General features: G+C 41.9%; 1 protein-coding gene across 1 annotated transcript in view; it reads left to right on the top strand.

Annotated features, from left to right (window-relative positions):
* grh (grainy head) overlaps positions 1 to 17,500 on the top strand; it is a gene marked incomplete in the record, with an annotated part of 654,215 nt that overhangs the window by 636,130 nt on the left and 585 nt on the right. The window contains 8 exon segments of the mRNA XM_086545441.1: positions 2,272 to 2,373; positions 4,407 to 4,586; positions 4,949 to 4,995; positions 5,688 to 5,690; positions 6,404 to 6,703; positions 9,250 to 9,454; positions 10,467 to 10,531; positions 10,996 to 17,500. The exon segment at positions 10,996 to 17,500 is cut by the window's right edge and continues 585 nt beyond it. Of these exon segments, the coding sequence (XP_086401567.1) occupies positions 2,272 to 2,373; positions 4,407 to 4,586; positions 4,949 to 4,995; positions 5,688 to 5,690; positions 6,404 to 6,703; positions 9,250 to 9,454; positions 10,467 to 10,531; positions 10,996 to 11,128 (1,035 nt within the window).

The following is a 17,500-nucleotide window of genomic DNA, read 5'->3' as shown; positions in this document are numbered from 1 at the left end:
ATAGCTAATTTGTCGTTAGTTCTGCTTGATGCTTGCTCTTTCCCTCATTTGCTTCTTTTATTTGTTTCTCTCTTGCTTTTTTTTCTTTAGCTTTCGTTTCATTTGGATGCTTGGTTATGACCTTTTTATCTTCGCTATTCATATCATCGCTTTACTACCTATTCTTTCCATCTATTTATCTATCTAGCTGTCTATCTATCTATCTATCTGTCTGTCTCTCGCTTTTCCTATCTCTCTATCTCTCTTTCTCTTCGCTAGCTTGCTTACTCCCCCCTTTACCCCTCGGCTTTTTGTCCCTCCATTCGCCTCATATCCCCTCACTCATGACTACTTCACCTCCCTCATGTTCCCGTCACCTCATTTTAGCCTCATGTTGGTACTCCTGCCCATCCACACACGGCACTGTTGGTAACCCCAGCAAAAAAAAAAAAAAAAAAAAAAAAAAATCTGTAATGTTGGTAATGCTGAGCCATCACGCCCGGTAATGTTGGTAATCATGAATCGTGTCAAGTGGTAATTGTATCTTACAATCTTACTGTTATGTATCTTACTTTTGTGTATCTTACTGTTATGTATCTTGCTGTACCTTACTTCTATGTTCCGATGTTTGTAATACTGCACTACCAAACCTGGCGTCATTGGTAATGCTGCTCCTGTACACAAGGCAATACCCTGTATGCATGTATGAATGTCTGTGGTAATTCTATGAAAATTCTATGAAAATTCTATGAAAATTCTAGGAAAAACAAAATCTCTACTTTAAGAATATTGAGTTCTTTTATTATAATCTATTATTTACCTTGTTATTCATATTCCTCTATTATTATTACCATTAATTTATTGATTTATCTTCCTATTTGTCGTGACTGATTATATGTCCTTCTGTTGGGGGAGAAATCAAACATATTATTCCCTGAATTTCTGTTGGGGGATGACACCAAACACACAATTTCCTGAATTTCTGTTGGGGGAGAAATCAAACACACAATTTCCTGAATTTCTGTTGGGGGAGAAATCAAACACACAATTTCCTGAATTTCTGTTGGGGGAGAAATCAAACACACAATTTCCTGAATTTCTGTTGGGGGAGAAATCAAACACACAATTTCCTGAATTTCTGTTGGGGGAGAAATCAAACACACAATTCCCTGAATTTCTGTTGGGGGAGAAATCAAACACACAATTTCCTGAATTTCTGTTGGGGGAGAAATCAAACACACAGTTCCCTGAATTTCTGTTGGGAGAGAAACCAAACAAATCATTTCCTGAATTTCTGTTGAGGGAGAAATCAAACACAATTTCCTGAATTTCTGTTGGGAGAGAAACCAAACAAATAATTTCCTGAATTTCTGTTGGGGGAGAAATCAAACACACGATTCCCTGAATTTCTGTTGTTGCTATCGACTCTTGAGTTCAAGACTGTCTCACAAGAACCCTTCGTGGTACAAAAACAAGACACATCACAGAGCTGTTCGTCTGGAATACTTTCAGCCTAAAGACCTTCGAGGTTTCCATCACATACAAAACCCACAGACGAAATGATGCTCGTGGCAACACAACGGAAACATCTTTTATGATCAATTATTGTTATAATGTCAATTTTGGTGTTGTTTTTATTATTTTTTATTTTTTGGTGTTTTTTCTCTTTTTTTCTCTCTTTTTCGTGGCTAATGTTCATCAGCAAGAACGATAATATATATAAGATAGACGAAACATTTTTTATTTATCTATTTATCATATATATATATATATATATATATATATATATATATATATATATACATATATTATTTTTTATTATTATTATTATTAAACCTTCGTGGATTACAGAACCCGAAACGCGACCAAAACTATTCCATATTTTTTCCTTTTTTCTTTTTTTTTTACCAAAAATTCTTCTAATTCCAACAGCAATTATGTTACATAACCATTTTTATATATCCCCCCTCCCCTCCCTTCCCTTCCATCTCTGCCATCCCTCCCATCCCATCCCCCCCCCCACACTCTCAATTTCTGAATCCTCCCTCCCCCTCTCCCTCCCCCTCCCATCCCCCATCCCCCATCCCACCCCTTCTCCCCCTCCCTCCCTCCCATCCCCCATCCCACCCCTTCTCCCCTCCCATCCCCCATCCCACCCCTTCTCCCTTCACATCCCCCACCCCACCCCTTCTCCCTTCCTCCCTCCCTCCCACCCCCCTATCTTTCCCCTCCTTTCACCACCACCACCACCAGCTTCTCCACATTTCCACTGACCTTATCCTTATCTTTCAGGGCCTGCCGCTCCACATCCAAGTGGATACGTACGAAGACCCGCGCGATGCAGCCACGCTTGTACATCGAGGTTATTGCCAAATCAAGGTTTTCTGCGACAAGGTGAGGCACACGGGAGATTAGACGCTGTGGCGGATTTTACTTTTTTTGTGTGTGTGTGTGTGTTTGTGTGTGTTTTTATGTGTGTTTGTGTGTGTGTTTGTGTTTGTGTGTGTGTGTTCGTGTGTGTGTGTGTGTGTATTTGTGTGTTTGTGTGTTTGTGTTTATGTGTGTGTGTTTGTGTGTGTGTTTGTGTTTGTGTGTTTGTGTTTGTGTGTGTTTGTGTGTGTGTATTTGTGTGTTTGTATAAAAGTATATGTGGATATGTAAATGTGATTGTATGTGCGTGTGTAAGTGTATGTGTATATATGTGTGGAATTGTATGTGCGTCTGTGTGTGGCTCTATATGTGTGTGTAAGTGTATGTGTATATGTGTGGGATTGTATGTGCGTCTGTGTGTGGCTCTATGTGTGTATGTGGATATGTGTGTCTGATTGTATGTGCGTCTGTGCGTATGTATATGATTGTATATGGATCTACGAGTGTGTGTGTGTATGTAGGTCTATGTGTACGATTGTATGTGGTTTTGTGCATGTGATTGCATGCTGATTTATGTGTGTGTGATTGTATGTGGATCCCTGCGTGTGATTGTATGCAATTTCACGAGTTTGATTGTGTGTTGGTGTGTGATATGTGATTGTATATTGAAGTACATGTTTATTTTCCTTAAACTTTGTTATGACACTGACTACAACAAAGGCAGAAAGAAAAAAAATGTGTTAATAAACATTTCAAGCGCATGTATGGCAAAGAAGATCATTAATAAATTCACTCTCCCATCTTCACCAATGCAACAAAAATAATGAAGAATCATTGCATTTAATGAACTCACCATTTTCTTAGTCCGAAGTATAATCAGTTGCCATTTTGAGTATCAATTTTATGCAAATTATGTGATGTAAATACTGGGATGTTTGTTGCTCGTGACTTCCATTTCCTGATTTGTGTTGCATGTCCAGGGTTTGCAATAATTTGATATGTTTGTCTTTAGTACCGTTATTATTAGAATTATTATTATCATTCTTCCGTTGTAATTGCACGGGTATCACTTTTATTACCAATGGTGTGGTGTTGATTGCAATCATCATGTGCAAAGATTTATTGCAATTTTACCATCGAAAGGACTTATGGTTATTATCATTCTTGTTCACATCGCCCCACATCTTACCAGTGTTTGTATTAGTATTGCTACATCATATCACACTATCAGTCTTCTTTGCAATACATTTAATTTCTTTGATCATCATTTTTCACCACCACGTCACTGCGTATATTATCCCACATCATCTCTTCATCATCTATTTCCTCCTCACCCCCCCCCCCCTTCATCACACTTCCCCCCCTCATTATCTCTCCTGTCACTGTACACTATCCCCTCACCATACACAAGTAACCATCTTTCACTATATTTCCACGTCATCACCAACATCCCTCCGTCTCATTCACACTCTCCCTACCTCCCCCTCCCCTCCTCGTAACCCCCACCCCCTCCCCGCTAAACTTACCTTCACCACAACCATCCTCATCCCCTCCCCCCATTACCCATCACCCTCACTCCTCTCCTCCTTTCGCCCCTTCCCCTCATCATCACCCCCCCCCCCCTTTCCTTACCATCACCCCTCCTCCCGTCACCACATCACCCCCATCATCGTCACCACACACACCCTCCCGTCACCACACACCCACTCACCACATATCTCCTCCCTCCCTTCACCCCCTCCCATCACCACACACCCCATCACCCCCTCACTCCCCTCCCATCACCACACACCCTCCCTTCACCCCCATCACCCCCCTCCTATCACCCCCTCCCACCACCACACACCCTCCCTTCACCCCCATCACCCCCCTCCTATCACCCCCTCCCATCACCACACACACCCTCACCATCACATCCCCCCCTCCCATCACCACACACCCCACTCACCATCACCCCTCACCCCCCTCCCAACCAAAACCAAACCAAAACCAAACCTAACCTAACCTAATCTTTCTCTCTCTCTCTCTCCCCCACCCCCCACCAACCCCCACCCCAGGGCGCCGAGAGGAAGACCCGTGACGAAGAGCGACGAGCGGCCAAGAGAAGAATGGCTGCCACAACCAGGAAGAAATATGAAGACCTTTATCACCAGCCGTGCGACCGCTCCGAGTTCTACTCCATGTCTGATCTCACGAAGCCGCCCGTGCTCTTCACGCCCGCGGAGGATATTGATAAGGTGTTGTTTCGCGCCTTTTTTTTTTTTTTGGGGGGGGGAGGGTGAGGGAGGGGTTGTTTGTATGTTGATGGTGTTGTTAGTTTGTTTGTTTGTTTTTTGAAGTATAGTCTTTTTTAATGTTTGTTGTCAAGTAGTATTTGTTTAGTAATTTATGATGACTTTCTTTAATTGTTTTTGTTATCTAAAGAGGATTTTTTTTTTCTCGACTTGTGCTTTTCATTTTCACAAAACTTCTTACCGTTCTCTTAAGAAATAACCCTTTAACATAATTTTCAATCACAGAACGGAATTTTCCAGCAAGCCAAATCAAACAAAATATTCCTAAAAAGACCAAAATATATAAAAATAAACTTTCGTTGCAGATGTCCATGGAGTTACAAGGCTTCTACGGCCACGACACAGAAAATGGGCAAGTATCTACCTTAGCATATATATATATAGAAAGAGAGAGGATTTATCTTGCAGTATATAGTCAGTAATGAAGCTGCTAGGGGTAGGAAGCAACCATTCGGAAACTAATTCTATATATTTATTTGAAACTATGTATTATTTTTTTCCCCGCTAAAGCTTTTTATCTTTTTTTTCGATTCATTCCAGAAATGTTTGTTTCCGAAAAGATAATGATTCATTCTTGTTTTATTTTCGGCATAATAGTGGTCAGTCTAGCTGGGTATTTGCGAATAGTTCTTTTTTATTTCCGCGTTCTTTATTATTATTGTTTTTTCTTGTTTTTATATTCATCAATTTCTTATTCAGTTACCGACCTTTCTCTCCTTCTTTCCTCTGTCCCTCTTCAAATAGCACTTGCATGATTGCATGTTGGCACGAAATCGAGGATAAGCAGTGTTGTCTGTTTATCATCGTAACCGCTCAAAGAAAAGAAAATAAGCCATGCGAGGGTAGACTCAACAATTTTTTGGTTCAGATTTTAATGCAGGGAATGACAGTATAGTAATGATGGTGCTACTGCCTGCCTTGTGTATTTACTTAGGATCGTACTTTTGTATATAAGACAACACATCTATTCATGAAATCTATACAATTCCTTTCGGTATAATGAGAGAAAAGGATCCGAAAAGGGAATCACAAATCAGGCAGTAGCACGTGCGGCTTCAAGACTGATGCTGAATCTATTAATTTTGCCCCATATTTCCTATGCTATAGATCAGTTGGGTGTTTGCAGGGATTATGTAGTATTGCTACGGAGCCTAAGCCCTCACCTGCTACCACCTTGAAAGCCTCTGGCACTATTACAGAAGAGTGAGAAAAAAAATAAGGGTAACTCTTTGTTTGATGTCAAGTGTTATTGTGATCTGTTACGTTTCGTGGGCATTTCTATTCAGATTGATTAGTTTCACGAAACTGTTCTCCACTGAACACCGAAGCCTTTAAATAAGAGAATGATAATCAGTTGATAAAAAAAGCAGGTGATGCCTCTATTGCAAAGTTTGCAACCGAGAAAGCTTACGTGCAGTTCTTTGAGACTGCATCCTTCCTTCCTTATGTAGACAAAGGCATACACACTTGAGTCACAGGGGATACGTTAGCACAGAAAGAGAAGTCGATCCTAAAATATGCCCTGGAGAAAACAGAAACGTGAACTTATCAAATAACAATAAAGAAATCCAAAAATCAAGGTCCCCCTCCCCCCCTCCCCTTTTTTCTTGGCGAGCATATGAGCCTTCCGCTTCTACCTCCCCCCCTCCCTCCCCCCGCCCCCGTTCTCCCCTCCCCCCTCGTGGCCGACCAGGTGGTAGCAGGGGTAACAGGCAACAGTAGTGGAGGTGAATCGTGACGTGTGTTCTCCCCTCCCCCAGTGGCTGCAGTGTGGGGGTCACGGGAACTGTAGGAGTGGAATGTTCGCCCCCCTCCAACCTCTCCCCCCAGCACGTGTTCCCCACAACCCCAGGACGCTGCATGTCCCCTCCGCACAGCCTCGACCCCCCACCCCCTCCTCCACCCCTGCCCCCTCCTCCTCCCCCAACCTCAAGTATCCTCTCCACCACCACCACTATCACCCAGTTAGCGCCTCTACAGGTCCCCCCACCCAGCGCCGTCTCGCCAAAAGCCAACAGCAGTAGCTACAAGTTTCACTACAGCTTCCCACAGCCCTATGGGTAAGACACGCCCCCACTCCGCCCACACCCACACTAACTGCTGGGACCAAAGATAACCCCCTCCCCTGCTCCTCCTCCTCCATCTCCATCTCCTCCTCCTCCCTACACCCATGTACCCTCCCTACCCCCCGAAACCCCATGTGAAACCCATTCCTTTACCCACCCCGACTCAACCCACCCCGCCCACACCCTCTCCCACAATTACCCTATGCCTGCCCCCCACCACCAATGTGTCTGCGTCTGACCTCCCCCCCTCCCCCCTCCCTCCACACCCCTTGTTCCTTCTAACTCACGACTTTGTGATTCCTACTAACTCTCCCACACCCCTTGTCGTTTGTCTTTGTATGTGCCGAGACCGTGTATCTCCCTCTCGCCTTGCCTCTGCAGCCATTCACACTCACTGCAACTCCTTGTGAATTACTTACATGTAAACAGATTATACATCCATGTTATAACTACTGTACAAACACACGCCCCAACATGCACATAGACAGACAGGCAGACATACATACACACACACACACCCCAACACAGCTACACACACATACAAACACTTAAACACATACACACACAAAAACACTTATAAACATACACGCACTTCAACACAAACACATACACACCCAAAACACTTATACACACACACCAAACATACTCACAAACAAACAAACAAACACTGTATATTTGTGACAAAGAAACTCTCTCACTTGCAAATATTGCTTCAGCTAACACAATTACACTTTAAAGCCCTATCTTTAAATGTGTACAAATGTTACACAAGACAATGACGTACATACATGAAGGCATCTGTACAGATTTTACGCTGATGTTCAGTGCACTTAACATTTCGACTGACTACACCATACTCTGAGAATCTATCTGAATCTATTTCTTGAATATTACATTAAACTACGAATTTCTTGGATCTACAACCTTCAAAATCCGTCTTACAGATTTCACTCCTTCAAAATCCTTTTCTATTATACATTACAACATATATCCATGCGACGGGAAACACTGACATTTTTTGCACGGCATAATAATGATTATATGATGCCTACATAGACAAAGCAAACCTAAAAATTTGATGTACAACAACATACAACAAAGCAAAGTTCATTTTAGAAATGTATTAGACATAGAAATTGAACTCACATACAGTATACATCGGTTCATCCACAGAGAAAATAAAACTACATTATATACAATACGCATTTTAACACAACACAACACAACACAACACACACACACACACACACACACACACACACACACACACACACACACACACACACACACACACAGAATAATGATCTAAAACGCATTATGCTTGACCTCATCCCATGCACATAGCTCTCCTGCCAATTGCATAATGCTTCACCTACCAACATATCCTCAACCTCTGCAACATATATTGGGTGTTGTGGCAATCTGTATATTATATGAATCTAAGCCTCTGTCTTATTTCTCTTTAGCTAACGCTCAGGATGCAATGTGTCTCAGATATGTAAGTATCTTCATGTGTGTGTAAGGTGCATGGAACTACACATCAACACATGCACTACGACTACATGACATTCGAAACAAGTTGGCACACTGTTTTGATTGCATACTTGTGGTCACTTATTTGGCGGACTTTCACGAAGATAAATGAAATATATTTATGGATGTTTATAGTCACACACATACATATACACACACACACACACACACACACACACACACATACACACACACACACACACACACACACACACGCACGCACACACATGCAATCACTCCATGCAATAGACTTAAAGAGGAATGATTCTTTGTCCGCTTTTCTATCTATTACTTTGAGGTTAAGGAGGAAATCGTAGACAAAGTATATTCTAGATGTGAGTCAATACGGTATAGAATTAAATGCAATATGACATATTAAAAGATAATCATGCCATGATGGTTATTTTGATTTCATGCTGCACAGTTTAACTATTTTCTTATCATTCTGAACGCAATAGCTGTGGTATCTCCTTTGTATAATTCCTAACAAGAGTATGATGTATTTTACATTGCGTTAATAGTCATACTGCACTACAATACCCTGCATTGTACTATATAAAGATATAAAATAGCCTCACTATCCATATATAATATTAGTCTCTTTAACATTTATCTGCTGATCATTCTTGAAAAAAACTCAAGAATGAAGATAAACAAACACACATAATATTCACTAAGCACCATTTCAACGAGGACGCCCCCCACCCCCCTCGCCCCTCCTACGTCGACAGCACTGCGCATTCAAACCGCCCAAAACAAAGGAAACAAAAGAATCGGGCGAAGCGCAAGTCCGTCCAGAGCCACCTCAAGAAACATCCATCTCTACCTCTCGTCTCACATTACATCCTCATTCTTAAATCCCCACATTCAACCCCATATTCCCCGTTTATCCACTTCTATTAGTCTAATTTCCCCGTTTATCCACCTCTGTTAGTCTAATTTCCCCGTTCGTCCACCTCTGTTAATCCATTTTCCCGCCCTTCCTCACGCCTTCCTTCCACCTGCAGGGACGGACGTAAAGAGCTGACCGCCGGCCTTCCCAACGGTTCCCTCGACAGCCCGATGGCCGATGTCTTCTCCCACGTGTCCAAGAGGTCTCGCCTCACGCCGCCCCTCACAGAACGCCTCATGCTCTACGTAAAGCAGGACGGCGAGGAATACTACACGCCCCTCCATCTCGTGCCGCCCTCGACGGTGGGGCTCCTGTCGGCGGTAAGTATGGGTGGGGGTAGGGGTTAGAGTGAGGCGTGGGGTGGGGGTAAAGTTGGTTGGGGGGGGGAGGAAGGGATGAGGGGGGTAATTTGGTGGGGGTGGGAGGAGGAGGAGGGAAGGAGGGGGAAAGGGGGGAATTTGGTGGGAGGAGGGAGGAGGGAGGAGGGAGAAGGAGATGGTGGAGGAGGAGGAGGAGGGGGAGGAGGAGGAGGAGGAGGGAAGGATGGGGAGAAGGGGGAATTTGGTGGGGGTGGGAGGAGAGGGAGAAGGAGGAGGAGGAGAAGGAGAAGGAGATGGTGGAGGAGGAGGGGGAGATGGGGGAATTTGGTGGAAGGAAGGAGAGGAGAAGGAGAGGAGGAAGGGGTGAGTAAGAGAGGGGAGGAATAAGGGAGAATAAATGGAAGAAAGAAATATGGGAAAGAGGGGAAGGGAGGACGAGAAAGGGAGGAAGGGAGGGGTTAAAGAGAAAATAGGAAGAGGGGACAGGTGAAAAAATAAGAGGGAGAGGGAGAGGAAGAGGAAAATCGAGGCGGGATTAGGGAAGCGTGTAACGAAAGAAAGGGAATGAAGTAAGTGAATATAGAAAGGGGAAGGAAGGAAAGAAGGAGAATAGGGGAATAAAAGAAAAAAATAAGAGAAGCTAAGAAAGATTTTAAAAAAAGGAGATTAAGAAAAGGGAAATGAGATGGAAGGAATAAGAGGAAAAACAGATAAAATAATGAATAAGAGACATAGGAGATGAATAATGTATGTAATTCTCTTTCACTTTTATCTATATCTTATCTTAGCCTCGAGTTTAATAACTTTTATAACAATTATATTCATATGCATTTTCTATTTGCAAAATCTGTTTTTTTTCAAAATCTATTTCCTTCTGTAACTTACACAATCGTTCTTATTGCTTTAATCGTTATAACCATTCCCTTTTTATGCATTCATATATCCGTGTTTCAGTGTGTTGATTGCAGAATTGTGTGTTTTCAATTGCACGACCCTTTCTCTCCGTCCACAGATCGAGGAAAAGTACAAAATCCCCATGCAGAGTATCAAAAATGTTTACCGGAAAAATAAAGTTGGGTGAGTATTGTCTTCGGTTTTATAGAGAGAGATACGGATGTGGATATAATGTGGATTTTTATTGATTTTCGCGGGGATACGTGTAATGATTTTTTTTTCTCTTAGATTCTGTCTTTCTCTGTCTCTCTCTGTCTCTCTCTGTCTCTGTATGTCTCTGTCTCTGTCTCTGTCTCTGTCTCTGTCTCTCTCTCTCTCTCTCTCTCTCTCTCTCTCTCTCTCTCTCTCTCTCTCTCTCTCTCTCTCTCTCTCTCTCTCTCTCTCTCTCTCTCTCTCTCTCTCTCTCTCTCTCTTTATCTCTATCTTGCTCTCCATCTATCTATATCTGTGTACTTCTCTTCACCTCCTTCTCATCTATCGTTTTTTTTCTCTCTCCCACCCCCTCCCCTTTCTCTGCCTCTCTCCACCTCCCCCTCGCCCTCCTCACACCCTCCACACACGCACTCTAACGCCCTCTTTCTCCTCAGCGTGATGGCCAAAGTGGACGACGAGATGTTGCGTCACTATTGCAACGAGGACATCTTCCAAATGGAGGTGCAACATCGCGATGCAGAGAGTTACGACCTCACCCTCACGGAACTCACGCAAGTGGATCACTGAGGCTCGTACGTTAGCCTCTGTCCTCCCCCCCTCCCCCCCTCTCTCTCGCTCTCCCCTCTCTTTCTCTCATTCTCTCTCTCTCTCCCTCCATATGCCCTCCCCTCCCCTCCACCCCTCCCCCTTCTTTATCGGACGTGCAACACACTCACTGACCCTGATGATGGCGACAGAATCTTCGTCGTGGAGGAGACAGATGGAGTGATGGTTGCAGATGGTTGCAGGATGGCGGTGATGTCAAGGGATGGAAGAAACTCGATGGAGAAAAGAGATGACGGGCGGTGATTGAGGTGGAGTCAAGAGAGGAAGAATCGCCATGTTTTTTTTTTTGTTTTTTTTTTTCTCGTGAGATCGACTCGCCCTCTGCCCCCCTCCCCCTCCCCTACTACCCCTCATCTACCCCACCTCTTGTTCTTTTTTTCTCCTTTTCCTCCTCCTCCTCTTCCTACCCCCTTCCCCCTCCCCCGTTTTCCATGAGCCCGACGCCCCCGGAAGCGAGCGGAAGCGACCCAGCCCGCGGCAGAGCGAGAGGTCAGGGGAGGCGCCCGGACGCAGAGGGCGGCGGGATGCGAAGGACGCGTGCCCTGCAAGCGTCCCAGAGCGAGGAAGGCGACGTCGGAGAGAGAACAGAAATTCGGCGACGACAGAAGAATTGAGGTGGATTGTACAAACAAACAAAGAAAAAAAGAAAACAAAACGAAAGGGAATTCTTTGCCTTCAGATGATGAGGTGAGCACCGAGGCCCTGCACCACAGCCACGGTCTCCCGCCACAAGCGTGACCTGCCAGAGGTCAGAGGTCAAGTGGCTGCGATGCCGACCCCGGCTGGTTGTCAGAAGAGGGGCTCCCCCCCCAACCCCCAACCCCCATCCCTTAAAGGGCTCTCTGGCGCATGATGTTGGTTTCCACTCTAACATTCCACGCTATGTTAGATATGGTTACCCTTATGGTTATTGATAATGGTAGTGTTATATCATTATCGGATGGCCGGTGAATCACCAATGATTGTGTATATGTAGACTTCTAGAATCAAATTTATTCTAATATGCGCGGAAGACATAGTTGTAGTCCAGTTTACAGGGTATCTAATGCCTAATCGAGTTTAGATTTGTTTTAGTTATTAAATTATTGACGAACCGAGTTTATCTCTATAAACATCTCTCGATCAGCAGATAAACAGAGCTCAGTTTAGTCTCGTCCTTTGTCCATGACGTTAACAGGAATCCCCGTTTTTTTCTGTGGATGAATATGCTCGTTCTCATAGGTCGTCTCGGTAGAGGAAGCGACCGGCCGGGTTGCCGCTCGGCCTCCTGACCAAACATGTTCTGACGCGTCTTGCTCTAAGCAGCGCCGTCTTTACAACGCAGTGCCTCTGTCGACGTCATGTACGAGTCATTACTCTTGCCAACGAGCCTGTTTTGAGTGCGTCTTCCACGATAGTGCCATATTACCGGGGCGATGAAACGCCTCACGATGCCCAGTGGGTCTCTATCTATCTATCTATCTATCTGTCTCTTTCTCTATCTCTCTCTCTATCTATCTATCTATCTATCTATCTCTATCTCTATCTATCTCTATCTATATCTATCTATCTCTATCTATCTCTATCTATCTCTATCTCTCTCTTTCTCTTTTTCTTTCTCTCTCTCTCTCTCTCTCTCTCTCTCTCTCTCTCTCTCTCTCTCTCTCTCTCTCTCTCTCTCTCTCTCTCTCTCTCTCTCTCTCTCTCTCTCTCTCTCTCTCTCTCTCTCTCTCTCTCTCTCTCTCTCTCTCTCTCTCTCTCTCTCTCTCTCTCTGGGCTCACCATTCTGCAGGTTGAATGCATGTGTCACTGCCGTCCTTGAGGAGACGTTACACATATTCGATCTATGCTGTTATTTACGATTCGCAAATCTCATCTGTTATCTCTCTCTCTCTCTCTCTCTCTCTCTCTCTCTCTCTCTCTCTCTCTCTCTCTCTCTCTCTCTCTCTCTCTCTCTCTCTCTCTCTCTCTCTCTCTCTCTCTCTCTCTCTCTCTCTCTCTCTCTCTCTCTCTCTCTCTCTTGAGTTTCTTTTCTACCTTCTGTTCTATTAAGAATCGTAAATACAGACCCATCAATTAACTCTCCTTTTCCGTAGCCTCCATTCTCTCTCTTTCTCTCTCTTTCTCTCTCTCTATCTATCTATCTATCTATCTATCTATCTATCTATCTATCTATCTATCTCTCTCTCTCTCTCTCTCTCTCTCTCTGTCTCTTTCTCTCTTTCTTTCTTTCTCTCTTTCTCTCTTTTTCTCTTTCTCTCTTTCCTTCTTTCTTTAACGAACTCCCCACATTGGTGTGTGTGGAGAGCCTGTGATTTTCACGTTTGCCCTTAGAATCAACCTAGAAGTTATCAGTGTATTGTTTCCAAACTATATAAAGGTTAAATGTGCAAGAACTGGAAGCTAATTTATGTGACTGTATCTTTAATATTGCTGTGTGTTTACATAATAAAAGACTGTAGATTTAGTTTCATAATTAAGCCTAGGGTTAGCAGATTTTTTTTTTCATATTTTTTTGTTCTCTTTTTTTTGTCTCATGCTTAATTTTTTATCCCGGCATTGACTGTTACTAATAATTCTCCCCGAGGTCTAGACTTGTCAAGGGTCAACATGTAACTTGACAGTTCTTTGACACTTTTGATTGTCATACCATTACCACAGTCTCATGTTTTTTTCTCTCTCTATAATTAATGTCTGATTTTTTATATACAAAATAGGCCTAATAATATGTAAATAGGAATATTGCTTTAATTATGTGTGGTTTTAGCATAATATATATCATTAGATTATAAGTTTGTATGTAAGTGTGAGGTATTGATAATTTTGTTGAACAAGTTAAAAAAGATCTTTTGTTACTATAGTAATGTAAGGAGATGACTATATTAGTGTGTGTATATAAGTAGCACTCTGGGTGGCAAATGTCCCACTCATAATAGTAGGCAGCTTTTTTTAGCTTCCCGGTGTAAGTAGGCAAACCACCTTTGTCTTGGAACCGTTCTCAGAAGGAATAGCCCAACAGGTAAACCGTTCGGAAGAAGAAAGCTGAGTTCGAGCGAAGAAAAGTTTCACTCACTCACTCACTCACTCACTCACTCGCGTGGCTTCTCCTTTAGAGGATGAATTTGTAAACGAATATGTCTTTCACTGATTTTTTTTTTTTTTTTTTTTTTTTCCTCTCTTGACGAACCCCATGATATATAGACCCTGATGTATATGTAAGTGGACGATTTTTTTTCTTTTTCTTTTTTAGGGTTGATAATGCAAAGAATTAAAAAAAAAACGTAAATACATGGACAAAAGTATATGTATATGGAATGATATTGCTGAAGTGGCATTGTAGTCTGTGAATTGAGATGGATTCTTTCATTTGCACTCGGATTAAGCTTATGGTTACATAATACTTTAAACAAGTTTTGAAACGATGACTTTTGAAGTTAATGTTTTTTTTTTCTTTGAAATAGGAGAAACGTGATGGTTCGCCTAAGTATATATATATTTATAAATATATCTATATATATATACACACATGTATGTCACTATGATGTGACATATTTACCAGCTCTCTCTTTTGCGTAGTGTGCACTGGTTAGACTTTTTTTTCCTATGCTTCTCAATATATATAAATATATATTTTTCATTGTCATATTGACACGCTTAATTTTAAGTCATGTTTATATTATTATATTTATGGTTAGCGTGAAATAAAAGGAGTAGATAACATAACGTGAAAAGATACGTTGCTTCTTAAACATTAAGGGAACTGAATCAGTGCATATATTTTGCTATGACCTAATATATTATGATAATTATTATTATTTCTGACTACTGAGTGACTGACTGATGAAAAGCTGTGAGGAAACAAAAAAAGGGAAGAGAGAGAGAGAGAGAGAGAGAGAAAGGAAGTCCTCCGCAGAAGATGGCGCTGACTCGTACAAAGAAATATTCCGTCCAAAAGGAAGGAAAATCCAAGTCGGTTTTTTTTTTTTTTTTTTTTTTTTTTTTTTTGACGAAATTAATCCAGGGACTTTCCTCCGTGCATTATCATAAGATTTTTTTTTTTCCAATTCTGATCGTTGTGCTCAAGCTGTGTTATGTCTAAAAGGAATTATATATGTATATATACGCGTATCATGTATGCGTATATATATAGACTGCTCAAAGTAAAAGTAAAAAAAAAAAAAAGAGAAAAAAAAAACACGCCAGCGATATTGGCTTTTCGATCTAAAACTTTGTACACTCTTGTACTTTGTACTTGATTCTCATTTCTTAAGGCAAATAAGGAGGATTGTCTTCATGTATTGCAAAGGCAAAAGTGTGATGTACTTGTGGTGTGTGAGAATCTCCATACGATATGATTGTTGCAGATTTTTTTTAAGGAATGATACCTTAATCAATAAAGGAAAGAAAAAACAAAATAGGTTTTTATTTTTGTTCGAGATTTTTTTTTTTTTTTTGGGCGGGGGGGATTCCTGGACTTAAAGAGAGTCCATTGAGATTTTTTTTTTTTTTATACACGTTAGGTCTAGCGCGCTCAAGGTATCCCAGTGAATATTCCAAAGAATATTATGCTAAAATGGAATGGCAAATAAAAAAAGTGAAAGGATTAGATTAAAGTATCCAAGGGTTCTTAAAAACGATACCAAAAGCAAGTGCTTGAAGCAGCAATCTTTATAGAACGGACATTTCTCCGAATCATCATGTACTTGTAGTAATACACGCTTGTAGTACCTTCTCACGCGTAAGCTTATGATTTTCTTTTTCTTGTTTTCTTTTTTTTTATCCCATATTTCGCCCGTGAACTTTCCTGTCATAACACCGGCGTCGGAGGTGAGCACGACCTCCCCCGCGCGCCCGAGTGGACTGGTCCGAGCGCCTGAGCTGTTGTTGAACGGATAGATTTTTTTTTAAAAGTGCGATTAAAAGCCATGATAAAGTCGAGATACAGGACCTCAGTAACAAAACGAAGAAAGAAACAATGATCAAGCCAAAAGTAGATGCAAAGATTCCGTACAAAAGCAATAATAGATGATATTTCGACAGATATTCTATTGTCTGGTATGGCGGCGATGCAAACACTTGAGTTGGAATCAAGTTTAATAACAGCTTCGACGTCTCGGATTTCACAACAAAAGGCAACCTGGATTTAGTGGTCGAATAATACCCACGAACCATAAGGACATCTGCCCCAACACGCAGCCATAGATTTTCTAAAGCAACCAGTTTAAAAAAAAATACAAAACAAAAAACAAAAAATTACGTTTTCTCATCTGTTGTCTCAATATATGAGAGAACCGAAAGTTAGCGTGTTTTGGCCACTATATCCCGGTTGCATTGCTGGACATATTACTAATATATATATAATAACATAGTGCCAACTTTTACGCCCCGGGTCTGTGTTCACTGTAACCAAATTCAGTATATTATTATCCGAATATGCTTTCTTGGCCTCGTTTAACTTCTTTGGTGTGACGACTTTGCGTTATGCCACGTCAGTACAATGAGGGGGATGGGCCGGCGCTGCGAAGCTGTTGTGGTCACCGTGGTTGTTATTATTAATACTCAAAAAAGAGATTAGATATTTTCTTATCTGGGGAGTAGGTGTTATTTTACTTTTTTTGTTTTCTTAAGTTGTGTGTGGAAGAAGAAGAAGAAGATAATAATGATGATAATAAACTGATCTTGTCGATCCTTATTTTTAACTGATCTTGATTCAGAATCTTATCTAGTTGTTAATTTTGATTCATTAGACTTTCTGATTCGTTCCAAAGCAGAGTACAATGTTCATTCCGGTCAGAGCGGTATTCCTATCCTCTTGACCCAAGTTCAAAGAGAAACTCGACTCTATGGATGAAGAACCAAAACCCCAATGGTTGTCTCACCAACAAACAACAACGAAAAAAAAAGAAGAAAAAGAAAGCTATTGGACGAACGAAGCATCATTTGTAAATACTGTAGTTTCCCCTAAATCGTGACTTGTAACATATCTCGTGAGTGTCAAAACGGGGTGCCATCTTTGCCATACTTTGCCAGCGCCGGCAATGACCCCGCCTCCAGACCGGTTGTGAGCGCCAAACTTAGGTCACATTAGGTTAAGGAGCTTGATGGAGGAAAATAAAAAAAAGTAACTTTGTGACCTTATTTATTGTCTTGTAGTGAGGTCAAGCTGTGTCTCATTCACACCGCTTCTGACAAACTGATGAGGGATGTTAGCATATGCATGTATGTATGTACGTCCAAGTCTTTGGTACACATGTGCGCATACACACACATATGAATCCATGAAGTACATACACGCACATTCACATACACGGAAGACAAAGTGGTAATATCTTAGATTGAAGGATCATTCTTAGA

Source organism: Penaeus japonicus, unplaced genomic scaffold (genome assembly GCF_977035675.1).
Source record: "Penaeus japonicus unplaced genomic scaffold, GWHDUDI00000001_assembly GWHDUDI00000016, whole genome shotgun sequence".
NCBI classification, from domain to species: Eukaryota; Metazoa; Arthropoda; class Malacostraca; order Decapoda; family Penaeidae; genus Penaeus; species Penaeus japonicus.
This window is presented reverse-complemented; position numbering and strand designations above follow the sequence as displayed.